General features: G+C 57.2%; 2 protein-coding genes across 2 annotated transcripts; one reads left to right on the forward strand and one right to left on the reverse strand.

The window, feature by feature from the left end:
* The first annotated feature begins 259 nt into the window (after window positions 1-259).
* On the forward strand, window positions 260-15,201 carry PPP2R1A (protein phosphatase 2 scaffold subunit Aalpha). The gene is made up of 15 exons (XM_054010607.1): window positions 260-373; window positions 5,366-5,456; window positions 5,917-6,017; window positions 6,310-6,542; window positions 6,944-7,091; window positions 7,276-7,431; window positions 7,734-7,848; window positions 8,432-8,502; window positions 8,938-9,072; window positions 9,269-9,442; window positions 9,949-10,009; window positions 11,974-12,128; window positions 12,357-12,499; window positions 12,766-12,857; window positions 13,545-15,201. Exons 1-15 carry the CDS (start codon window positions 296-298, stop codon window positions 13,559-13,561), a joined length of 1,770 nt encoding a protein of 589 aa, XP_053866582.1. The 5' UTR covers window positions 260-295; the 3' UTR covers window positions 13,562-15,201.
* A 1,537-nt stretch (window positions 15,202-16,738) lies between these two features.
* Window positions 16,739-17,702, reverse strand: LOC128826864 (chemerin-like receptor 1). Its single transcript, XM_054010377.1, has one exon. The coding sequence runs from the start codon at window positions 17,700-17,702 to the stop codon at window positions 16,764-16,766; it is 939 nt and encodes a 312-aa protein (XP_053866352.1). The 3' UTR covers window positions 16,739-16,763.
* Window positions 17,703-25,870: the final 8,168 nt, after the last annotated feature.

Raw genomic sequence — 25,870 nt, forward strand, 5'->3', positions numbered from 1 at the left:
AGGCGGGGCGAGTGCACCGAGAACCAATGACTATAGAAAATGGGCGGGAGGAAGGCGTGATATTAGCCAATAATAATTCAGAGGATTGGTTAAACTCTCAACCAATGGGATTCCAGTACAGATTCGGGTGCCAGCCAATGGCGTGACAGGAAGGGCGAGGCTAGTGCCAAATCAGCCAATGAACTGCGACAGTAGGCGGGACTATAGTCGCCGCCAGCCAATGAGCGCGGAGCCGCCCCTGCAAAGCGGCCGAGGCCACCCCGCGTTTTCCTTAGTGCCGGAGCTGGGAGCTAAAATGGCGGCCGCCGATGGAGATGACTCGCTCTACCCTATCGCGGTGCTGATCGACGAGCTGCGCAACGAGGACGTCCAGGTGCTGGCCGGGGCTGGGGAGGCTGGGCTGCGGGGATCCGCACGGCGAACGGAGCCCGGGGTCCGGCGTCCAATCACAGGCCGCCTCTCATCCCCAAAGCCGCGCTGCGGGCGTGAGAGGAGACGCCTGATTGGATGGGAGCGCCACATTGGGCTGAATGGGAGTCTGGGGGCCAATGTGTGTGCGGGGTTCTCTGCCCCCCCCCTCCCCCCAACCACCCCTGTGGGGCAGAGGAGATATAGCCGCTGATTGGCTGAACGTCTCCCCCATTCATTCCAGTGGGGTCTCTCTTCTCCCTGGGATCAATGACCCCTGATTGGCTGTGGGGTGCCCGTAGAGCCAGTCACGGGGTTTGGCTCACGTGACCTGGGCTGTGGTGTGAGGGGGTGCCTGGCTGGCTCCTTCCCAGGTATATCCCCTATAGCCAATCTCAGGCCATGCCTTATCCCCCAAGGGTGAGGTGGATGACAAGAGGTTGCTGATTGGCCAGATTTGGGGGAGGTGGGGGGGGGGGACATTGTATACTGGGGAGTCGGGGAGCCAATCAGAGAAGCTCTTAAAAGCGTATTTTGCAGGCTATACCCTGATATACCACTGAGCGGGGGCTCCATGGGGGATTGGCCAAAGGGGGCTCCCCTGTGTTATATAGAGTGGGGGTGTGGGGCCTGTGAGAGCCAATCCTTAACCTCTCTCTGTGATTGGCTGGGGGAAGTTTCTGTCTTGGGGATTGCGTCTGTGGGAGCCAATCCCTGCCACTGGCCTGTGGTAGATCTGGAAGTGACCTGTGGCAGCCAATCCTGGGCGTCCCCTAGGAGATGATGAATGTGGCTGGCCTTGGCACACCCCAAGAGAGTGTGATTTACCACAAAAAGAAGAACAGGAGTACTTGTGGCACCTTAGAGACTAACAAATTTATTAGAGCATAAGCTTTCGTGGACTACAGCCCACTTCTTCGGAAGTAGGCTGTAGTCCACGAAAGCTTATGCTCTAATAAATTTGTTAGTCTCTAAGGTGCCACAAGTACTCCTGTTCTTCTTTTTGCGGATACAGACTAACACGGCTGTTACTCTGAAACTTGATTTACCACAGCCATTCCTAGGGCTTCCTTGTCATGAGTACCTTGTGGTTGGTCCTTACTAGCCTCCTCCATGACTAATGCTGGCCAAAGCTTGTACAAACCAATCTCGGGGCTCCCCTTAATGAGCTGCTGCATGCAAGTGGCTGGGAAAGGCTGTGGTGTGGTGGGGGCATGCCCCCCAGGGGACCAATACTGGGATTAGCCTAGGAAGCAGCTGTGTGATTGGCTGGAAAAGTTCCTGCCATATAATCATGTTATATATGGAGAGAGGGCACAATCCTCTGATCTCTTCCTTTTTGGGGGAGAGGGGGCTCGGGCTTGGTTCAGGGGGTGCTCCGGTAGCTCATGAGCTCAGGCTAAGGATGAGGGTGGTGGGGGACGGAGGATATGGGAGCAGAGGTGAGGGAGTTGTCTGTGGGGTGAGGGGGGCTGGGGGGGTAATTTGATCAACATATGGCATTTTAGGACTGTCACAGGGCTCTAAGCCAGGGGTGGGCAAACTTTTTGGCCCGAGGGCCACACCTTGGTATGGAAATTGTATGGTGGGCCATGAATGCTCAAGAAATTGGGGGTTGAGGTACAGCATGGGGTGAGGGCTCTGGCTGGGGTGTGGACTCTGGGGTGGGGCCAGAAATGAGGAGTTCAGGGTGTGGGGGCGGCCTCTGGACTGGGTCAGGGGGTTGGGGTGCCGGGGGGCGTGTGGGCTCCGGCTGGGAATGGGGATTGAGGGTGCAGGAGGGTGCTCCGGGCTGGGACCGAGGGGTTCGGAGGGCGGGAGGGGGGATCAGGGCTGGGGCAAGGGGTTGGGACATAGGAGAGGATCAGGGGTGCAGGCTCCTGGCGGCGCTTGCCTCTAACAGCTCTTATTCGGAAGCATGGCCAGGCAGCTCTGCACATTGTCCTGTTTGCAGGCACTGTCCCTTCAGCTCCCATTGGCCATGGTTCCCGGCCAATGGGAGCCTTGGGGACGGCGCTTGGGCCAGGGGCAGCATGTGGATCCCCCTGGCTGCCCCTACGTTTAGGAGCCGGAAGGGGGACATGCCGCTGCTTCCGGGAGCCTTGCAGACTGGGGCAAGCCCTGGACCCCGCTCCCTGGCCGGAGCTCGAGGACCAAATTAAAACGTCTGGAGGGCTGGATGCTGCTCCTGGGTCGTAGTTTGCCCACCCCTGCTCTAATCACATACCTGTGGGGATGTACTGGGGGTCGGGTGTCTGTTCTATGACAGGGCCTTTTCTACCTGGCTATCTCTGGGGTGTGGCTCCCAGGGTGGGTATATCAGGCAGAGTAGGACTGGCCAGACAGGATGCCCCAGTGGTGAGACAGCGGAAGGGGTGTGGGAGTAGATCTTGTGAGGGGGAGGGGCTCTGGGCCGCATGTGTGGGGGGAATGTGATTTAGGGGTTGGAGCAGAGGGAGGGCTGAGAGCCAGGATTTCTGGGTTCTCTCCCTGGCTCTGGAAGGGGAGCGGAGTCTAGTGCATTAGATCACACGACTCCTGGGTTCTGTTCCCTTCTGAATGTGAACATTGGCCCAACTTCTATGAGGAGTGGCAGCTGTGTAGCTTGGAAGGGGGACCAACTTTCTCAGGGATTGCCTGGATTAGTCAGGAGGGTGTTAAACTAGTAACGAAAGGGGAGGCTAAAAAGAGGGAAGATACAAGCCCTGAGCACAGAATTGAGATGTTGAGAACAAAATTAATCAAGGAATGGAAGGGCGGGAACAGAAGAAATTCTTGACTTGCCTTTACTGCAATGCTAGGCAGCTGGGTTACAAACCAAAGGAATTGGAATTACTTGTTTATGAGCAAAAGCTCAATCGAGGTGGTATTATTGTATCCCGGCGGGATGATTTGCACAACTGGAATGTTAATATCATTGGTCATAAACCAGTGGTTTTCAGCCTGTGGTCCACAGATCCCTGGGGGTCCGCAGACCATGTCTAAGATTTCCGAAGGAGTCCGTACTGCCATTTGAAAATTTTTAGGGGTCTACAAATGAAAAAAGGTTGAAAACCCCTGTTATAAACTATTTAGGAAGGATCGAGTGGGCAGGAGGGGAGGGGCACTGTCAAAATGGCATCACCTGTTTCTGAATCACTGATAACTCGGAAGAAAATGATCTTGAATGCTTATGGATAAATGTCCTAACAGAGGAAGCACAAGGTGCTATATTAGTTGGGGTTTACTATAGACCACACTGGGGAACAGGAGGACAGATCTATAATGTGCAGGGGAAAAAAGTGTGAGATCCTGAGGGGCTTCAATTTGATTGACGTATGCTGGAGCGCTCAGGGTGCCAGTACTAAAACATCCTTGGAATTTATAAGTTTCCTAACTCAAAAAGGGTTGCATCCAACGTGGGGGAATTCTATATTAGAGACCTAAAAACTAGTGGTAACTTAGGTGCAAGTGATCATGATTTTATCACATTTATAATGTACAAACAGACCAGTGAAGCCAGACCAGTGAGAGATTTTATTTGGTGCTTTAAAAGGGCCAGTTTCACAAAGCCAAAAACAGTTGAGCCAAATCAACTGGGGGGAGGAGGGGGAATTGAATTAGGAAATGTGACTGATAATAAGCATTGTTTATGAACCCCACTGGATGCCTGAAAAGCCCCAATCAAGGAAGAGAGCCATATTGGTTTAAAAAAACAAAACAAAAACCCGATGTGATTTAGAAGGAAAGTGAAGGCAGCTATAAAAAATAATAAAACAAAGAAAATATATAGCAGTGGAAGAAAGGGGAACTGTAGAGAATTGATAAGGGAAGCAAAGGGACACAAGAAGAAATGTGTGTCCAGAAGTGTAAAATTGCTGCCCTTTGACCGTCTCTTGCATGTCATCAGTGCTGTTCCCAGCAGGGCAGGGGCCAATATCAAAAAAGTTTCCCTCAGGAGGGAGGTCTGAGGTAGCCGCAGTCAGAGATCAAGAGTTGAAATCAATTCTTGTCCCAGCAGCGATGCTCATGTGGCTACAGGGTTGATAAAGAGTGATGTGTTTTTATTTTGTTTAAATTAGAATAATTTTTTTTCAAATAAACTTGCTTAAATGAAATGAGTTTTATACGTTTAATATGTTCAGGCCTGAACTAAGGAGTCTCTTAAAACTTTTAAATAAAACACAAATGCTGAATCTGTGCGTCTGTCGCAAACTTTGACTGAGAGGCTGCTTTTCTATATAACGAAAGAATCGGGGGAAACATCTAACTTCTGCGGTTAAGCTCTGTAAATATGCCTCAGTGGGTCATCTACTGTATTAAGGACTTGCTCCGGTGGGGAGCCGAGGACTTGCTCTTCTGCGTGAGAGATTATTTAGTACAAATAAATTGTACATGCTGTTTTGTGTGTGTAATTAAATTCCACTCGCCGTCCTAATGCAGCTCCACATAAATCACGAGAAAGAAGTGAATTAGCTAGTGAAGGAGCCACAGATCAGTCACTTTTTCTAACGTATTACAAGTGTCATTAATAAGCATGTGAAAATACTGTGCTCTAGAATTGCTTAAATCAACGTATATAGTTAATGTCCCCTCCTAAGCAGCAAAAAGATACACCAAGTCTAGGCTGACGGCTCCATTTAGCTGTAATTGACGTTTTTTAATGGTCCCATCAGCCAGGGCAAATGCACCTTTTTTTAGAACATCACTGCAGTCCAAATGGAAAAGTTGATTAAACTTGATGATTGAAATCGAGGCTTCCCACCTGGCGATTTAAACCATGATTTAAAGCGAGGCAATTGAAATCACCCAGTGGAAAGCCTGCATTGCAAATTGCCTTGCTTTAAATCGCCAAGTGGGAAGCCTCGATTTCACTGGGGATTCAGATCACCAGGGTCTGACCTAGGTTTTCGCCCAGCGTCCCCCTCCCCTGTCTGCACCGGTCGCCTGGTTCTCACCCGCTCTCCTCTCCACACAGCTACGTCTCAACAGCATCAAGAAACTCTCCACCATCGCCTTGGCCCTCGGCGTGGAGAGGACCCGCAGCGAGCTCCTGCCTTTCCTCACAGGTAACCAGAGGGCTCCAAACTGGCCTCCAGGACTCCTGGCTTCTCTCCCTGGATCTGGGAGGGCAGTCGGGCTAGTGGTTAGAGCAGGGGGCTCTGGGAGTCAGGACTCCTGGGTTCTACCCCCACTTTGACCTTGGGTAAACTACCTCCGATGGCTGTGTTTTTTAAATGGTGGATAGCAACAGCCAGCACTGGTGGCGGAGGGCAGGGCTGTTGGTGTGTGTGGGGGCAGGGGCTTTGCAGGGCTGGAGCGAGGGCTGTAGGCTTTCCACCCCCCTTCAGGGCAGGAGCGGGCTCTGGAATGCTTCTGCTGAAACCCTGTGTCCAGGTGAGTCAGGGAGACAGCGCCCTGTGTGCAGTCAACTAGCGGCTCTCGATGCCCTTCTGAACCCACGCGTCTGGCTTTCGAAGGCGTCCGCCGCCTCGTCCTCTCCCTGCTCACCCGCCGCTTCTCTTGCAGACACGATTTACGATGAGGACGAGGTGCTGCTGGCTCTGGCTGAACAGCTGGGGACCTTCACCGCTCTCGTTGGGGGACCCGAATATGTGCACTGCTTACTGGTAGGTCAGACCCCTGCCACCTAGGGCATGGAGCCTCATCATACGGGCACTGGGGGGGTCAGGACACCTGGGTTCTATCCCCAGCTCTGGGAGGGCAATGAGGTCTAGTGGGTTAGAGTGGGGGTGGGGGGAGCTTGGAGTCAGGACGCCTGGGTTCTCTCCCCAGCTCTGGGAGGGGAGTGGGGTGTTGTGGGTTAGAGGGGGGGCAGGTGGGAGCCAGGACTCCTGGGTTCTCGCCCCACTCCAAGCCGGGGTGGAATCAGTCCATCCCTGATCTCGCTGCCCCCCACAGCCTCCCCTGGAGAGCCTGGCGACGGTGGAGGAGACGGTGGTCCGAGACAAGGCGGTGGAGTCGCTGCGTGCCATCTCCCACGAGCACTCGCCCTCCGACCTGGAGGGACACTTCGTGCCCCTGGTGAAGCGCCTGGCGGGGGGTGACTGGTTCACCTCCCGCACCTCGGCCTGTGGCCTCTTCAGCGTCTGCTACCCTCGCGTGTCCAGCTCGGTCAAGGCAGAGCTCCGGCAGTGAGTGAAGCCCCTATGGGGCCGATCGTGCGGCTGGGGGAGACCCTCGCAGGGCTGAATGCGGGGCTGGGGGAGAGCCCCTGGGTCAGTGGGACCCCCCCGTGGGTGGATCACAGGGCTGGAAGGGACCCGGGTCAATGGGACAAGTCCCTGTTATCTCTCATAGTCCCCTTCATAAATGGGATCAGTCTCCAACACACACACAATCCCTCCACTCCGATTGGAGGCAGTTGAGATTCACCCTCCTTTGACTGGTTTGATCCGGGGCGGGATATCAAGGTAGATGAGCCCCTGGGGCTGATCGGGAGGGGGTGAAATACTGGGCTAGATGGGCCCCTGGGGCTAACCCGCCGTGCCAGGGAGGAGCTGTTACAGGCGTCTCACTCCCCCGTCCCCGGCAGGTACTTCCGGAACCTGTGCTCTGACGACACCCCCATGGTGAGGCGGGCGGCAGCCTCCAAGCTGGGCGAGTTCGCAAAGGTCCTGGAGCTGGAGCATGTGAAGGGCGAGATTATCCCCATGTTCTCCAACCTGGCCTCCGACGAGCAGGTGAGAGCCGCGCAGGGGAGGGAGCTGGGAGCCAGGACTCCTGGGTTCTCTCCCTGGCTCAGGGAGGGGAGTGGGGCCTAGTGGTTAGAGCAGGGGGACTGGGGCCCAGGTCTCCTGGGTCGTCGTCCTGGCTCTGGGAGGGAGTGGGATCTGGCGTTAACCCATCCCTGCCTCTCGCCCGCAGGACTCGGTGCGCTTGCTAGCCGTGGAGGCTTGCGTCAATATCGCTCAGCTCCTGCCCCAGGAGGACCTGGAGACCTTGGTGATGCCCACACTACGGCAAGCGGCCGAGGACAAATCATGGCGGGTCCGGTACATGGTGGCTGATAAGTTCACAGAGGTGAGCGCTGCTTCCCTCCTCGCTCCAGTGATCTGTGGTGACCTAATGTTGCGTGGGCTAGCAGGGGGCTGTGGGTCGGGAGTGAGGGGCACTGGTAGAGCTTTGGGGGAGCGGGGAGCCCAGGGCTGGGACTGCCGGTGGGGATTGAGATCTGTGCACAGTGTCGATGCTTGTCAATTTCCCCTGTGCTGAAATTGACGGGCTGTTGTTGATCTGGTGACTCCCCATCTGTCTGGGGCCTGGATCCCTGGAACGCTCTGACATGTAGATCCCCTGCTGACCCACTGCCCTTCCCCCCACAGCTCCAGAAAGCCGTCGGGCCTGAAATCACCAAGACCGACCTGGTGCCGGCTTTCCAGAACCTCATGAAGGACTGCGAGGCCGAGGTGCGGGCTGCTGCCTCCCACAAAGTCAAAGGTCAGCCTTGGTGCCCCCTCTGTCCATGTGGGAGGTTGGGATCGCCCTCTGGAAGGACCAGAACAATCTCTACGGCCAGAGGGGGTTATTGTGGGGAGGAACTTTTGGGTAGGAGGATGGATGGGGGTTGTGGGTGAGGCTGAGAGTGTGGGATATAGTCTCCCCCAGGGACTGGCTGGGAACCCCGTGGCCGGAGCCCTGGGTAATTGGCTGGAGCTGGGATGGTCATGCCGGTCTCATGGACTGGATAGACAAGAGGGGGTGGTCCTGCCCTGCCGAGTGTGGGGTATTGATCTCGGCTGATCCTGGCCCCTTGTGGGGGGGAGGGGTGGGGGAGTCTTATGGGGAGGGGAATGGATGGTGGGTATGATCCTGGCCCTTTCCCCTGCTGGGGGGAGATTTGGGAGGGAATAAATAGATTTGGGGAGAGAGAAAAGGGGGGGCGGGTCAGGTCGCTTGCTGCATGTCTGAACTCCCGTCCCCTGTGCCCTGCGCTGAGCTCCTGAAGCAGCTGCCAGCGCCCCCATGGGAGCTGCTTCCCCCTCGTTAACCCCTCACCCTGTTCACCATCTGCCCTCCCCAGAGTTCTGCGAGAACCTCTCGGCCGACTGCCGTGAGAACGTCATCATGACACAGATACTGCCCTGCATCAAGGTACGGGGGTGGGGGCGGCTCGGCCTGATCTCCTTGCTGCTGGCATCCCCCCCACGGGGGAAAGTGGATGGGTGGCAGGGGAGCATAGGGGCACAATGGGATAGGGGTAAGCATGGTGTCGGGGGGAGGAAGATGTGAGAATGGGGGGCACAGGATGCAGTGGAAGGGCAGGGGAGCATGGGGAGAGGGATGTAGAAGGCCTGGGGGGCAGGGGCGTAAGGGGATGGTGGGGGGGAGGGGTCAGGGGTGCCACCAAGGACAGGAGTGTGAAGGGTAGTGGATGGGGTGGGAGGTTTTGGGGGTGGAGGAGGCATGGGAGGCTTAAGGGGGAGTACAGGGGGTTTTGGGGGGCAGCCCTAGCAGTTCAGTGCCATCAGGCTGGCGTCAGCCCGTCTACATTAACCCCCCACCCCCCCCCCTTTTCTCCCCGAGCAGGAGCTGGTGTCAGACGCCAATCAGCACGTCAAGTCGGCTCTGGCCTCCGTCATCATGGGGCTGTCACCCATCCTGGGCAAGGACAACACCATTGAGCACCTGCTGCCGCTCTTCCTGGCCCAGCTCAAGGATGAGGTGAGCGCCCCACCCCAGAGGTGGCTGCATTTCGGGGCCACTGTGCTGTGCTCCTGTCTTGTTGGTATCGATTTTTCTCTTTGGGAAGAGATGTCAGTGGGGTTTAGTGATTAGAGCATGGGGAGCTGGGAGCCAGGACTCCTGGGTTCCATCTTGTGTGGAAAGCCTTTGCTCTGAGCTCTACCCCTCTCCCTAGTGCCCTGAGGTTCGGCTCAACATCATCTCGAACCTGGACTGCGTCAATGAGGTGATTGGCATCCGACAGCTGTCGCAGTCGCTGCTGCCGGCCATCGTGGAGCTGGCCGAGGATGCCAAGTGGCGTGTCAGGCTGGCCATCATCGAGTACATGCCCCTGCTGGCTGGGCAGCTGGTAAGGAGGCCATGGGGACCGTGGGGGCTTCGGGATCAAAGGCCTGGAAGGATCAGGCCCGGCTGGTGGTGTCTCTTGCTAAACAGGGAAACGCCTGGTCAGGATTTGAATGAGAGGGTTCAGGCTTCCCACTTGGTCAGGACTGGCCCCGGTGCCCCAGCATAGCACTAGGGGGCGGGCTGGGGTGGGGGCTCTCCCCTGGCAGTCAGAGCTAGCCCCGATGCCCTGGGTGGTGCTGGGGGCACTGTTGTGTAGGGAGCTCAATTCATCGGACCTGGGGTTGCTAGGAGTTAGGACTCCTGGGTTCTCTCCCCAGCTCTGGGAGGGGAGTGGGGTCTAGTGGGTTAGAGCAGGGGGCCTGGGAGACAGGACTCCTGGGTTCTCTCCACCAGGAGCATCACATCTGTGAAATAAGAACAGTGCCTGTTTTCCAGGGGCCCTGTCTCTCCCACAAGGTCCCGGGTCTGGCACAAAGTTCCAGGACTAACAGTGTCTTCCTTTTCCAGGGGGTGGAGTTCTTTGACGAGAAGCTGAATTCCCTGTGCATGGCTTGGCTGGTGGATCATGGTGAGTGTCGCTCAGGGGACCTGCCCTCCCAGGGCTCCCTCCGTGGCCAGTGCTGGCTTCAGGGCCCTTGGTTTGAGTGGGGACTTCACCGCTGCAGGGTGGAACTCCATAACTCTGACCGAGCAATGGTGCATCGTGGGAGATGGGCTCTAAGGTCCTAGAAGGCAAAGGCTGGTCTTGAGACTCACGCAGAGGGCTGGGTGTCCGGATTCCTGGGCTCTGTTCCTGGCTATGCCACGGACTGGGGTGTAACCTCCAGCAAGTTGTGGGTGTGCTTAGAAATCAAGTCTCTGACCCCTTCCTTTGTTCGTTTAGACTGCGCTCTTCAGGGCCAGAGCGGTCTCTGGCGGTGTCTGAGCAGCGCCTGGCACTACAGAGGCTGTGCATCCTACTCGAATACAAACAAATTAACCGTCACTGATTAATTGCCCTTTTGGTCTATTGACTTATAAGGGCTCCCAGATCCTCTGCTTGGGGTTTTATAGCCCCATCCACTTGATCCTAGCTGTCGCAGCCACATGACACTGACAAGATCTAGGTCACTTCCCCCAGGGAAATCCAATTAACAAGAGTCTGGTCAGTTTCAGGACAGCTTTGCAGTTGACTAGGCTCTTCAGCTGTGTATCTCAGGTCGATGCTCTGGGGGGAGCAAGACGCAGTCCGTTTCACTCTGCCACTGCTCTGGAGGGGGATGGGGGGGCTCTGCAGGGGGAAACCACTCCTGAAAGGGGTTATGTGGGGGGTGGGGGAGGTGAGAATTCCCCTCAGCTGCAGGGCAGTGGGTGGGACAGAGGGCTAGAAATGGAGCATCCTAGGCCTGCGTGTGAGATTCCGCTTGGGGTGAAAATGGTGGGGCATCCTCAGCTCTAGGGCACCCCTTGTGTCTGGACATGGCATTGCAAAAGACTTTGCCTCTTGTACCCTACGCGTCCCCCTTCGGTGGCTGTTTCCAGTCCTGGCTGGGGTCTTCTCCCAACTCCATCTCTGGGGAGTCGGTGGCTCGGGTCTCTGCCTGTCCCTTCACTCCCCTTCCGAGATAGCAAAAGGTCCTGCTTAGAGCCCAACACAGGTGCCCAAATTAATAGTTCAGCCCCTCTCGGGCTCCACTGAAATCCTCTGCTGCTTTGCCTGGCCCAGCGTCTCTCGCCTTGCGTCTTCCCCAGCAGCGTTCTCCCGCTGCTTCCCTTCGCCAGCGGCTCCTGCAGGTCATCTCTTCCTGGTCCGTGTGGGCCCTGTCTCGGGACTCCACTCCCCCCAGAGCCTGCTCTGCTTCCTGGGGGTGGCTCAGTCTGGCTTTCTCAGGTTCTTCCCAGAGGGGAACCACCTTGTCCCCACCAGAAAAATTCCTGTGAGAAGTAAGGCCCAGGTCCAGACTGGAGGCCTCTCTGGAAGATGCTCTTAGCCACACACAAGTTGAAGGACTCAACCCGGGGGGAGCTGGAGGAAATGGAATAGCCTGCGCTATGCGGCGATCTAATTCCGCACTTCTGGACTTGGATCATGCAAAAATCCCAGCTCTTGTTTAAGAAGAACAGCCACTTCTTGGCCACGAGAAACCCTGAGCCCTGGGGCTGGTGGGGATTTCTAATGGTATCTGATGGGGATTATTATGGACAGTCAGTAGCTCTTGTGCGGCAGGGAAAGCTGAAGCAGAAGGTGCCAGTGTTTTAAATGAGAATTCCCAAAAACATAGAGGGAAACCTCGCCAAATATTGTGTTTTCCTCAGTGTTTTGTGGGGCGGCTGCCGAAAATGGGGAATAAACAGGGCACCTGGTGAACGTGGGCTGGTGGGGGCAGTGTGAATTGTAACCCCTGAAGACTCAAAATCCAGAGGGTGACTCTTCCTAGCCCAGATCTCAGGGTGGAGGGATCGGGGTTAGCGTGCCGCTGTTGGTAGCCAGCAGCCAGGATTGGCCCAGAGCCCCGGCCACCCCCGGTGATGCGTTTTCTCCTCCCTTCCCAGTCTACGCCATCCGGGAGGCAGCCACCAGCAACCTGAAGAAACTGGTGGAAAAATTCGGCAAAGACTGGGCCCATGCCACCATCATCCCCAAAGTGCTGGCCATGTCGAACGACCCCAACTACCTGCACCGCATGACCACGCTCTTCTGCATCAATGTGAGTGCCCCTCTGGGGGCAGGGGGAGCCCAGACGCCTGGGGTGGGGGGGTCTAGGGGTTAGACCGGGGGGGCTGGGAGCCAGGACTCCTGGGTTCTCTTCCCAGCTCTGGGAGGGAAATGGGGTCTAGGGGTTACTGCTGGGAGCCAGGACTCCTGGGTTCAGCTCCTGTTTTGCGTGATCGGCACAGATTCAGCGCTGGCATAACGCTGTCCCCCTGTCCCCCAGGTGCTTTCGGAGGTGTGCGGGCAGGAGATCACCACCAAACACATGCTGCCCACTGTGCTGCGCATGGCGGGCGATGCCGTAGCCAACGTCCGCTTCAATGTGGCCAAGTCCCTGCAGAAAATAGGACCAATCCTGGACAACAGGTACAGCCAAGGGGCGGGGACAGGCCGGGCCAGGGGCCCTGGCACTGGGCAGGGTTGGATGGGGGAGGAGAGGTTGGGATCTGCTAGTGGGGATGGTGGGGGCACCGGGGTGGGGAGGCAGGACTCTCAGCTCCCATTCGCCTCCACCTGAGCAGCTGTGATGGGGGGGGGGAGGGGGGGAATTCCCGGGCCAGGGTTCCAGTCTGCTCTGCCCCCCATGTCTCTTGCTCTGTGGGTCCCTCTAACTGCCCCACTGCACCCCGCAGCACCCTTCAGAATGAGGTGAAGCCCGTGCTGGAGAAGCTCACGCAGGACCAGGACGTTGACGTCAAATACTTCGCACAGGAGGCCCTGACCGGTATGGGGAGGGGCTGGGGTCGGGTTGCACACTCCGCCCCCTGGGGCCCTCCCTCTTGGAGGGCGCAGGGTGTCGCTGGGCCCTGCCCGACCGATCTAGCCTCGTGGGGCCCTGTGTGGTGTGGGGGGTGCTAGGCGAGGTCTCTAATCATTACCTCCTGTCACCAATCCTCCCCAGCTGTGGGAGGACTCAGACCTGCTGGGAGCGTGGGGTTTGGGGGGTGTCTTGGTCAAAGACCCCTTCTCTGCTGTGTGCGGTGGGGTGACCGTAGCAGGGGGCTCCTTTATGGAGCAGGGAGACATCCAAATGGTGTTGGGGTTCAAAGGGGAGATTCCAGATGTCCTCTTCTCCCCCCGGGGCAATCAGCAGCCCCCCCATGTCTGAATGAGTTCCCTGCTCCCCTCTGATCGGGCTCTGTCTTGACCCCCTCTCCCACGTCAGATATGGGGCAGCGTTATATGATTAGGGCTCTGTTGGGGTGGGGGCTTCTGGGTTTCCCCCTCTCTGACCCAAGTGTGGGGTGTGCCTTGGGGATACCCCATCTGGCTTCTGGGATTCTCCAGTTGTGGGGGGATGGGCCTGCAGGGAGAACCCCCCCATCCAGAAACGGGGGGGAGGGCTTCTGGGGCTGAGAGCCGTGGCCCTGTGATCTGACCCCCTCTCTCTCTCTCTCTCTCCTCCCCACAGTGCTGGCGCTGGCCTGACCCCGAGGATGTGCCCTGTCGTCTCCTGACCTCCAGCCACTGTCGGCCCCTCGCTCCCCGGCCCCTCCCCAAGCCTCTGTGCATGTGTATGAACCCCTGTTGGGTGGGGGTGCCCGACGGCCCAATACAGACACCCGTCCCCCACATTCCAATCAGCCCCCTGCTCGCCAGGGCATCACTGCCCTTCCCCTTTCAACAGTTCATCTCCCGCCTGGTCACTCACCAGGGGCGCAGCACTCGGCCCCCCAGTATTCCCCCCCACTCAAACACTGCAGTTTGGGGGGCTGCTCGTTGCTCCCTGAGTCCCCCATCCCTGCGCTGCCTCTCCCTCTGGATGGCTCGTTGCATCCCTTCTCAGCAGTCCCTGCCCACCCTGTGATCTGAGTGTGAGGGGCACAGGAGGAGATGGGGGGGGGGGGAGGGGGTCGGGGCTGCTTTCAGCTGGTTTTATGGAAGGCTCTGTCCGTGGGCTGTACTATTTCACAGCCACCGTGTCCCTGCTCTCCTCCTTCCTCTTCCTTCATCCATCTGTTATCCGCCTCGTTCTCCTCTTCCCCTGCAGCATTAAACACCCCCCAGACTCAGCCTTGCCATCCTAGGCCCCCTTCCCTCCCAGACAGCCCCCCATAGCTCAGGGGGGGGGTGTTAGTAAATAGTGCTCACCCCCCAAAATCAAAACCCTGAACCGCCTCTCCCCCGGGGCAAGTTGTAAGCAGAGAAGAGACTAAACCTCCCTGTGGAAACAGGTTTCTTTAATGTCTGTTTTAGCGCTGGTCAGTTTCACGCTGGAGGGGTGGGGGGGGGGTCTCCTTTGTCGGTTTCACTTCTGGGCAGGTTCATGCTGGCAGGCGCCCGCCTGATGCCAGCCTCAGGGAGGCTGCAAACGCTTCTCAGCCGTGGGGCAAAGGGCTTTCAAATCCAAACGCTGGAGCCTGAAACCCCCTGGGGCGATCTCTCCAGGGTGTGAGATGCTGATTAGAACATGGGGCGGGGGGGCGTGTGGCAGCAGGTCAGCCGACATTCTCAAATCCTCTGTGCCCATCAACCCTCACAAGGGTCTGAGCCCCTTTCCCCAGCCCCCATGGGGAGCTGGGTTGGGAGAATTGAGCTGGGATTTTACAGGCAACGTTTGGGGGGGGCGGGGGTCATGACCATGATCTGGGTCATGGGGGGGATAAAATCTGCTCAGAGTTCACCCCATGGCCTCTCAGTGGGGGGTAAGGAAAAGCCCCCACCCTTCAGGTGACTGGGCAGGAATTAGATCAGGATTTCCCCTGGGTTCTAGCCCCATGGCAGTCAGTCCTAAGTTCTCGGGGGCTGTGCCCCTCACCTGGAAGGGGTGGGGCATCACAGAGCTGTCTAGTGGGGAAATGGGATGGTCTCCGTTTGACCCCTCACACTCACCCCGCAAACACCTGTGCCCCAGCTTGACCCTTCCCTTCGCTGCTGCCCTGGTGGTCATGCACTGAGCAAATACAGGGGGATCTGTACCCCCCACACCCTTTAACACAAGTCCCACCGTCCCCCCTCCTCCACACCGTAAGTGAAATGTCACTTTCAAGCTAATGGGTTTTTTTTTTTGTGAAAACTTGTTTTATTATTTTTTTTCTTCTCCATGATTAATAAAATGCTCGATCGTTCCTGCGTGGTTGTGGTGTGGACAGAGCCACGTGGTTCTCAGGGCGGGGTGGAGGGTGGAGCAAAAGGATCTTAAAGTGCTGAAGCAATTTTAGGTGTGGTGGGGTGCAGAGGCTGGTTATACAGGGATCCCTCACCTGCTGCTGAGATGCAGCCACCTCTGGGGTGGGGCATGGGCTGGTTATACAGGAACCCCTCACGCGGTGCTGAGATGCAACCAGCTCTGGGGTGGGGTAACTTTATCCAGCTCCAGAGCAAGGCAGCTGCAGCAGCTGAGACAGACTGTCATGGAAAATCCTGTGTCCCTGTGGGGACTTGTGGGCTGTGGAAAGGATTTGAGCTGGGGCTGGCAAGTCGAGGGCCTCAGGCCAAGCGCTGAGGGTTGTGTGACCCTTTCCCTGGAATTTGTCTCCTCCCAGACAAGTGCTGCAGTAGCCGGGGCCCCCCTCTGAGCCAGCCAGTCCCCCGGCCTGGGGCTCTGCCCCCCATAGGGGAAAGGGTCTGTGTTCCATTTCCTGGGCCAGCCAGTCCCCCAGCCTGGGGCTGCACCCCTTAGAGGGGAAAGTCCCCTCCACAATCACCTGGAGATCAGCCTGTTAGGGTTAACAAATCCCTTCCTTCTCTCCCTGTAAGTACCATGACTGTTGGGGGTAGAGACGGGTCTGTCACCCCTCGTGGGGCTCTTCGTACCCACAGCGGAGGCTGGCCCCTCCGCGAGAGCTGGCTGAGGTTTTCCAAAGGGCGGCGGCTGTGTCAGAAAACGCAGCTCGATTGAAATCCACACAAGCTGGGGAACGCGTCTGTTTAGAGACAATTCCCTGGCGGGGGAGGCAGGTCCGAACGGAATGGACTGAGCGGAGTTGTTTCATTTCAAAACGACCCTTTTTTTTGGTTGCCGGATAATTTGATGATTTTGCTGTTTCTAAGACAGGAACCAAAGCAGCGACTGACCTGGGTTGGTTGTGGAATGGGGGAAATGGAAAGTCCAAACTGGGTTCTATTGGTTTTTTTGTAATACATAAAAGGCAAACAAGTCCCCGTTTTTGTATTTTTGGGGGGGGACGGGGGGCAGTCATGTTTTGGCCAATAGTCTATTTTTATATGATAAACAATTGGTATTTTATCAATTGTCTCAATGCACCCAAACCAACCTTGGGGTTCTTTTTTTCAGAAATGTTGTGGCGAGTTTCACAATCTGGTATCTTTATATATCTCTTTTGTTTCCATTTCGGAACCAAGATGGGGGGGATTTCCTTCCAAAGCGCACTTGTGCTTCCTGGCCAGCTCCCACCCGAGGCTGGTAGAGATAAGGCAGGACATGGGGCTTGAGATCTTGGTTCTAGCCACGTCTTTGCCCCCAGCGTAAGAGGAAAGGACCCGGGGTAGGTGACATGGGAAAATGTTCATGTCCCAGGCAGCATCTCTGGTTCATAAGGGGAAGAGTGCCCCCCAGCCCACTCCCTGAAGCACAGCACCACCTAGCACCACACGGGCATTGGGGCCAGCCCTGACTGCCAGGGGAGAGCTCCCCCAGCCGGTTCCCTGCAGTATGGTGACTCCCCCTTCACACGTGAGTTGGTGGTGCCTCCTCGAAGGCTGCCTTGAAGGCCTGCACCAGTGGCCTCCGCACGGCGTCCTGGAACTCCCTCCCAGCAAAGACGTAGAGCAGGGGGTTGATGCAGCTGTTGAACATGGCCAGGCACTTGGAGAGGGGGATGGCCACCAGGCGGACGGCGCTGGGCATTTGGGCCGTGGAGATCCTGGCTAAGGCCAAGGCATGGTAGGGTGACCAGCAGAGGAAGAAGCAGAAGATGACTCTTGTGACCACCAAGAGGGGCTTGCTGGACTTGGCCAGCCTCTTTCGCCTCATGGCCACCACCAGGATGGAGTAGGACACGGAGATGACCACCAAGGGCAGGAGGAACTGAGAGAGGAAGATGAACACGGTCAATATCTCGGCCTCTTGGCGCCTCCAATCTTGGAAGACATCCAGGTTGCTGCAGGAGCTCCGGTTCCTCTCGAAGGAGAGCTCGGAGAAGAGGAAGGAGCTGGGCACGAAGGTGGCCAGCGACAGGGCCCAGATAGCGGCACAGGCCACCCAGCTGAGCCGCGGCGTGCGGTGATTGCGGCACCAGACCGGGGCCACCACTACCACACACCGGTCCACGCTGATGGCGCTGAGCAGCAGGACCCCACTGCAGAGGCTCAAGCCGAAGAGGCAGTTGGCCAACTTGCAGGCCACGGAGCCGAAGGGCCAGTCCAGATCCAGGGCCAGGTACAGGACGGTGACCAGGATCAGAGAGGTGGAGGCCACGTCGGCCACAGCCAGGTTGAAGAACCACACGGTGTTGGGGGTCCAGCGCAGCTTCCAGCCTGTGACCCACAGCACTGCCCCGTTCCCGGCCGCCCCGGCCAAGAAAATGAAGCCGAAGGCGACAGCCGTGGTGACCTTCATGGCCTGGCGCAGTGTGGCCTCCCCAGATGTGGCGTTGATGGGCAGCATCGCCCTGCTGAAGAGACAGTGTAGGTTGTGAAAGGCCCTACGCTTGGGTTCTCTCCCTGGGGGTAGGATTGGGGGCTGGGAGCCAGGACTCCTGAGTTCTATACCTGACGCTGGGAAGGGAGTGGGGTCTGGTAGGTTAGAGCTGGCGGGGGCTGGGAGCCAGGACTCATTAACTGGGCCACCATTGAGGTCCCAGTCTCAGTTGAATGCTGGGATGATCCGAACCTCCACCTCCACCATTACCCATGTACTAACTAAACTAATGGTTGTGGGCACTGTGTGTGTCCCTGCTGGAAGGAGAGTGTGTGTATGTGTGAGAGAGAGAGAGACGGCTCCCCCACCCCCGTCCCTCGCTCTAAGCCCCGCTCACTTAGTGACGCTAATGGGCGAAGTTGCATTGACCGCAAGCCCCCCTCCCTGCTTTGTTCCCAAACAACCAGCTGGGCCCAATGCTTCCATCCTAATGCGTCAATTTCCCAGCCCCGTGGGGGTGAGAGCTCAGCTGGGTGCTGTGCCGGCAGGGGGCCCAGGGGGCTGGCGTCGCTCGGCACTGGGCAAGGAGCCAGCTCCCCAGGCCCCCTGCCCCTGTGGGGGGTGGTTAGGGCTTGAGCATGGCTGCTCATCACTCCCGTTGGCTGCTGGGGCCCAGACCTCTGCGCCAGCTGGAGGCGGGGGCAGAGTGAGGGGTTGGGATGGGAGAAGGGGGAGGAGGTGGGGTGGGAGAATTGACTCCATCTCTAGCTCTGGTAGGGGAGGGGAGTGGGGTCTATTAGTTGGGGGTGGGGGCTGGGAGGCAGGACTCCTGCTTTCTATCCCCACACCTGAGAGGGGAGTGGGGTCTAGTGGTTAAAGGGTGGGGGATTGGGGGGGGGGGGAGAGACTGGGAGCCAGGACGCCTGGATTCTATCCCCAGCTCTGTGAGGGGAGTGGGGTGTAGTGGTTAAAGGGTGGGGGGAGACTGGGAGCTGGGACTCCTGGGTTCTATTCCCAGCACTGGGAGGGGTGTAGGGTCTAGTGGTTAGAGCAGGAGGAGGTTGGGAGCCTGAACTTCTGGGTTTTATCCTGAGCTCTGGAAGGGGAGTGGGGTCTAGTGCTTAGAGCGGGGTGGGGGGAGCTTGGGAGCCAGGACTATGACTCCTGAATTCTCTCCCTGGGTCTGGGAGGGGAGTGGGGTCTAGTGGTCAGAACAGGGGGGGTTGGGAGCCAGGATTCCTGGGTTCTAGCCCTGGCTCTGGGTGGGTTTAAGGTTGCCAACATCATATTTCAAAAATAAGGGACTGTTTTCTTAGCCCCCCTGCCCCACCCCCCTCCCGATATTGCTATTATGATTATTATTATTAACAACCCCGAGCAGGACTCACCTACATGCGCCAGGAGGATTTTCTTGCTGCTTTTTGCAGAACTCAGCGAGCCCAGGGCTTCTTGCAGGGAGATGAAAACCCTTGTACTAAGGGCTGGTCGGCAGCCCTGCCTGTGGATCAGAGCAGGGGGGCACTGGGAGCCAGGACTCCTGGGTTCTCTTCCTGCCTCTGCGACTGATTCGCTGAAGGAGTGCCTGTCGCTCCTTCCTCTTCTCTGGCGTTTACGCCTCTCTATAAATACTATCCCCCAGCCCCCCCTGCTCTAGCCACTAGACCCCACTCCATGCTCAGAACTGGGGAGAGAACCCAGGAGCCCCGGCTCCTACCCCCCGCCCCAACCACTAGACTCCCACTCCCCTCCCACAGCTGGGGCTAGAACCCAGGTGTCCTGGCTCCAAGCCCCCCCTCCTCCCAGCCAGGAACAGAACGTACCTTCCCTCCCCTGCCAGTTCCCACCGCCCCCTGGCAGGACCCGTCCACCTGTCCCGCTTCTCTCTCCCCCCCTGCAATGTTCCCAGACACTCTGTACAGCTGTAGTCAGAGCAACGGCATCCATCCTCAAGGTCTGAGCTACAGAGAAGGGGGGGGGGGAGCGAGGGAGGGGAGTGGGAGGCAGAGCTGTGAATAGAACCCAGGAGTCCGGCCTATTCTCCCACCCCACTCTACTCTACCCACTAGACCCCACTTGTCTCCCAGGAGTCCTGGCTCCCAGCCCCCTGCTCTACCCCACTTGTTCCCCAGCCACCCCGGAGGCTGGGATAGAACCCAGGAGTCCTGCCTCCCAGCGCCCCCCATCTAACCACTAGACACCAGTCTCCTCCCAGAGCCAGGGGTGGAAGGACCCCTGGAGTCCTGGCTCCCAGCCCCCCTGCTCTAACCCATTAAATCCCAGCTCCCCCTCCCCCCAATTCCCCAGAGCAAAAGCAAAATCACTCACCTGAGGCGGAAGGATTCTCCAGGGCTTAGAGTTGGCGAGGGGGTTGCGCTGGGAGCCAGGACTCCTGGGTTCTATCCCTGGCTATGGGAGGGGAGTGGGGTCTAGTGGGTTGAAGTGGGAGGGGCTGGGAGTCAGGACTCCTGGGTTCTATCCCTGGCTATGGGAGGGGAGTGGGGTCTAGTGGGTTGAAGTGGGAGGGGCTGAGAGCCAGGACTCCTGGGTTCTATCCCTGGCTATGGGAGGGGAGTGGGGTCTAGTGGGTTGAAGTGGGAGGGGCTGGGAGCCAGGACTCCTGGGTTCTACTCTTGGCGCTTAGAGGGGAGTGCGGTCTAGAGGGTAGAGCAGGGGACAGGCTGAGAGCCAGGACGTTTGCCTTGCCTGTGCCTCAGTTTCCCCAGCTGTCTGAGGCGGGTAGCGCCGGTTTCCCGGGGGGGGGGCATAGGTGCTGCAGCACCCCTGGCTCGAAGTGGGTTCCATTATACAGGGTTTGTAGTTTGGGTCGAGGGCTCTCAGACCCCCCTCCCATACAAATTGTTCCAGCAGCCGTGGGATTCGGGGCGGGGGGGGGGTAACCCTGTCTGCTAGGAGCCCAGAGGCCGCGGGGATGGGGGCTGCCCGGCCCCTGGGCAGGGAGCGGGGCGCGACTCACCTGGCTTCGGCTGCCGCCAGGTCCGGGGGGACCGCCGGGCGGGGGGCGGGTCCGGGTCCGAGTCGGCTGCGCAGGGAGCCGGGCCGGTCGTGTGTGTCTGGGGGGGGGGGGAGAGGGACAGAGAGAGAGTCTGTGTGTGTGTGTGTGTGTCCCTGCTGGAAGGGACGAGCCCTGCTGTGTGTGTGTCCGTCAGTCCGTCCCCCTGCTGGAGTGGACGAGCCCTGCGGTGTGTTTGTGTGTGTGTGTGTCCCTGCTGCCCGTGCTGGAGGGGACGGGTCTTGCTGTGTGTGTGTCAGAGCTTCTCGCCCCCAGCCTTTCTAACTCCAGTTTGTGGGACTTTTCAGTTTTCCATCCCCTCAGCCCCACAGACAATGTACAGGGAGGGGTCATTTCTGGTGCCAGGCCTCCCCCCGTGGGCACTCCCAATCGGTGTGCGAAAGCACACACAGGTATCACACAGCAACTCTCAGCAGGGACACACACACACACACACAGAGCAGGACTCATCCCCTGCAGCAGGGACACACACACACACCGAACAGGGCTCATCCCGTCCATCAGGGGGCAGCAGGGACACACACACACACACACACACACAGAGCAGGACTCATCCCCTGCAGCAGGGACACACACACACACACACACACCGAACAGGGCTCATCCCCTCCAACAGGGGGCAGCAGGGACACACACACACACACACACACACACACAGAGCAGGGCTCATCCCGTCCATCAGGGGGCAGCAGGGACACAGACACTCACACACACAGCAGGGCTCATCCCCTCCAGCAGGGACACACACACACACACACACTGAGCAGGGCTCGTCCCCTCCAGCAGGGACACACACACACACACACACACACAGAGCAGAGCTCATCCCATCCAGCAGGGACACACACACACACACAGAGCAGGACTCATCCCCTCCAGCAGGGACACACACACACACACAGAGCAGGGCTCATCCCGTCCATCAGGGGGCAGCAGGGACACACACACACACACAGAGCAGGGCTCATCCCCTCCAGCATGGACACACACACACACACACACACACACACACACACACACACACAGAGAGAGCAGGGATCGTCCCTCCAGCAGGGGGCAGCAGGGGGACACACACACACACACAAATATCATTGTTAGATGAGGAAACTGAGTCACAGAGAGGGGACATAATCCAGTAGTTCTGCCCTCAGTTCCCCCCCCACACACACATACACACTCTTACCCCCTCCCCTCCCAGAATCAGAAATAGAACCCAGGATCCTGGCCCTCAACCCAGTATGCACAAGATTCTGGAGCAGGGAATAGGACAGGGGTCCTTAGGGGGCGCCGGCTCTGGTCTGGCCCTAGGGCAGGGGACTGACTGGCTTGGGGGGAGGGGGCTTGGAATGGTGCACCCTGAGCTGGGGAGTATATGCAGGGTCCTTCACACCTCATTGTAACACAGGAAACCTCAATCCAGGGAGCCGCTTCTCTGCCCCAGGGCCGTGCTGCCAGCCCTGCACCAGGGTCCTTGGGGGTATTGGCTCTGTCTGGGACTGCACCTCCCATGACTTGTTAGCATGGAGTCCTCTGTGCTCTGCAGAATTGCCTAATGGTTAGAACAGGGGGGTGGAGGGTAGCTGGGAGCCAGGACTCCTAGGTTCTATTCCCCAGCACTGGTTTTTGGTTTTTTGTTGGGGTCTAATGGTTAGAGCAGAGGGGGCTGGGAGCCAGGATTCCTGGCGTCTATCTCTGGCTCTAGGCGGGCAGTGGGGGCTAGTGGTAAGAGCAGGGGGGCTGGAAGCCAGGACTCCTGGGTTCTATCTGCAGCTCTGGGAGGGGTCTGGTGGATTAGACAGGAAAATAGGAAGTCAGGACTCCTGGGTTCTAGCTCTTGCTCTGGGAGGAGAGTGGGGTGTAGTGGGTTAAAGCAGGAGGATGGGAAGTCAGGACTCCTGGGTTCTAACCCCAGCTCTGGGAGGGAGGGATTTCAAGCATCATAAGGTGGGAATTTCACATCTGATTGATTTGAAACAAGACAGAGAAATTCATCGTCTGTCACAGACCTCACATAATTATATCCCTCTGCATTGAGTCCCATAGGTTAACTCCACTAATACGCTGTGGTAGGGAGTCCTGCAGTTTGAACCCAATAATGCCAGTGGCAGGGAGTCCCACAGGTTAACCCACCAGTACCCAGCAGCAGGGAGTCCCACAGGTTTTCCCTGGTGATAAAAATGGCTGTGATTTCCAGCAGGGCTTAGAATGGAAATGGCTTTTCAGCCTCACCGAGGCCTCACCGAGGGGGTCTCTGCCCATCGTCTCACCTCCTCCGGGTAGCAGGGCCAATGGGAACGCGAAGCGAGTGCGGAGAGAGACGCAGCAGAGAGAAATGTATTTGCTCAGCAAATGGTCCATGTGTCTGTTCCCCTCCCCCGTCCGTGAGTTCACTCCTTTATCTCTGAATCTTCACACCCTCCTGCACCCCAGGCTGCTCTGTCTGACCCAGACAACACAAACCACAAATGGAAACAACAACTCATCGTCTGCCTTGGCAGGAAAAGCCCGCTGAGACTGGCTGGCCATACACCAGGCTGAGGCTGCAGCCCGGCTCGACCGGTCGGGCGCCGAGGGCCAGGGATGCACAGAAATGGGGGGGTCCAGCGGTATGCTCTGGGCAAATATCAGCTCCACCCGTCGCCCCTCGGAGGCAGTAGCATGTCCAAAGGGACTAGAGCTCCGACAGGGCTCTCAAAGAGGCACGTGCCCCAGAGATGTGACTGTGGTGTCTGGCATGAGGTGCGGCCAGGCTGATGCCCCGGGGTTGGACGTGAGCGTGCAGAGAGGAAAGGGCTGTTGGATTCAAGGGGCCGTTTGCAACCAAGTGCTGCAGACGCTGAGCTCAGAACTGCCCAAGGCCTGGGAGCCCGAGTCCTCCTGCAGCAGATCTGCTAAGGGCGCCCCTGCAGCCGGGCCTGCGGAGAAACCTCTTCCTGTCAGAACTGATGAGTCAAAGTGCTCTGAAAAACACGCACCCACTCGGCTTGGCTTGAAATTGGGCCGTCTCTGAGCAAGGCCGGGGGCAGAGCACATGGGGGCAGGTTTGGGTCCTTGGGATCCGGGGCCCTCAGTTAAAGCCACGTGAAAAGGAATAACTTAATTTTTTCACATCGCTCTGAAAACCTGGTGCAGACTCGCATCGACTTGGAAAGCGGCACCAAGCCGCAGGGGCTCCGCTGGAGCCAAGGGCGGTCGTTGGATCGGGGACTTCATGAGATGCAGCCCCCTGAAGATGAGCTGCTGTTAATATTCACACATGGCCCTGACACCCCCATGCTGGGGGAAACTGCCTTGAAAACCAGCACTTAGCAATGGAGGCCGGGATGGGGTTTGTGATGCAAATTTGGGGTCATTTGGTCCAGGGGTTCCCACGATACAGGGTCCCCCCACCCCTCCCCCGCACGTACTGATGGAACATTTTCAGACGGTTATAACGTTCTCGGTGCAGAGCGAGGGGAGAAAGAGGCCAAATTTCAGGAAACATCAAGCCCGGACGGCCCCCGAGATCAGCTACGCAACAGGACCGAAGCTGGTGCAGCCATACTGCAAAAGTAAGTCTGCTCCCAGAAGCTGTTCACACCTGTGTTTAATAGCAGTTCACACCTCTGCAAGGTACGTCTTCCACCGGAAATTGAGGGTAAGTAACAGCCATGTTGAGCTGACACATGGGGGCTTAGAGACACAGCAACTGCCCTTTTGACCTAAACAAGGAGATGTCTGAGTTCTCCTCCCTATTATCAGCTTTGACCTGGTGTTTTCAGCCACAACGGGGCTGAATTGGGACCACAGACGGCATGTAAGTCCTGTGCCAATAACCAATTCTTCGGGTCGCTGGTTATTCTGAAAAAAAATGGGGGGGGGCCACTTATTTGGAGATGACCCCAAACGATTGGTTATTTTTTTTTTTTTTTGGCAAATGAAAAGGCGAGGGGGAGAGAGGGGAGTTTGTTTCAGTCGGAACAAAATGGTTTTTGGTTTTTTTTGTGAGCTTGGATTGTACACATTTTAAATAAAATAAAATTGAAGCACATTTCAAGACAAAACCATTCTGAAAAAGAAAATCAAAATGTTTCATATTGTATATGTCAGATTTTTGGTTTTTGAGCGAAACAATTTGGCAAATTTGATATTAATTCACTAAATGTTTTGGTGACCAAGTTTGCTCTAACTGCTAGAGCCCACTGCCCTCCCAGAGCTGTGGGGATTGAACTGAGGAGTCCTGGCTGCCAGCCCCCCCTCCTCCTCTTCCTCTACTCTGCTCGAGGCAGGTGAAGAACCTGAGAACTCTGAAGTTAAGTGAACAGCGCTACACTGATTGACACTGGTTTAGGGTCTGGCCTGCTTGCTCCATGCTCTACAGATTTTCAGGTTTAATTTTCCAAAATAATTCTGATTATTTGTTAAGCTTCTATTTTTGGAGGGTTTCCCAGATGAACACACTTAAAGAGGCCTGATTTTCCAGAAGAAGGAGCTGAACCCTTTGTGTACATCAGGCATCTCAAATCATTACGTGATTCCATGTACTTTGCCCGCAAAGTGGAGAATGTTCTCAGTTCCAGAGATGCCTCCTGAAGGGTCTTCTTTGTAAAAGGCTCTAGGTGTGATGGGTTGGATCACAGAAACCCCCTTGGGGCTGCCAACTGATGTGCCAAGACTACTTCTGCCCCTGCTTTCCCTGCCAGCTTGGGTCTCCAGAACCCAGCCTGATTGTGCCAGACACTCTTGACAGCTACAAACCCAAACCCAGGGCTGAACCACATCCCACAAACTGCAGGCTTAACTGAAAGCAACTTAAGAAGTGTTCCTGTCTCTAACACTCAGATGCCCAACTCCCACTGAGGTCCAAACCCCAAATAAATTTGTTTTACCCTGTATAAAGCATATACAGGGTAAACTCATAAATTCTTTGCCCCCTAAAACACTGATAGAGAGATTTGCACAGCTCTTTGCCCTCCACGCCCCCAGGTTTTAATACATACTGTGACAAAGTTCCTCCTCTATCTTGGTGGGTCCTGCGCTTATTGGTGGATTTTCTTGCCTCAGAGATTCACCATGTGGGTTGGGGAACAGCCCAGAGACCTTCCCCTCTGGAAGAACCCACAGTCCAGGTCAATTGGGAGGTTTGGGGGGAACCCAGGCCCACCCTCTACTCCAGGTTCCAGCC

The sequence above is a fragment of the Malaclemys terrapin genome, chromosome 21, assembly GCF_027887155.1.
Source record: "Malaclemys terrapin pileata isolate rMalTer1 chromosome 21, rMalTer1.hap1, whole genome shotgun sequence".
In the NCBI taxonomy this organism is placed as follows: Eukaryota; Metazoa; Chordata; order Testudines; family Emydidae; genus Malaclemys; species Malaclemys terrapin.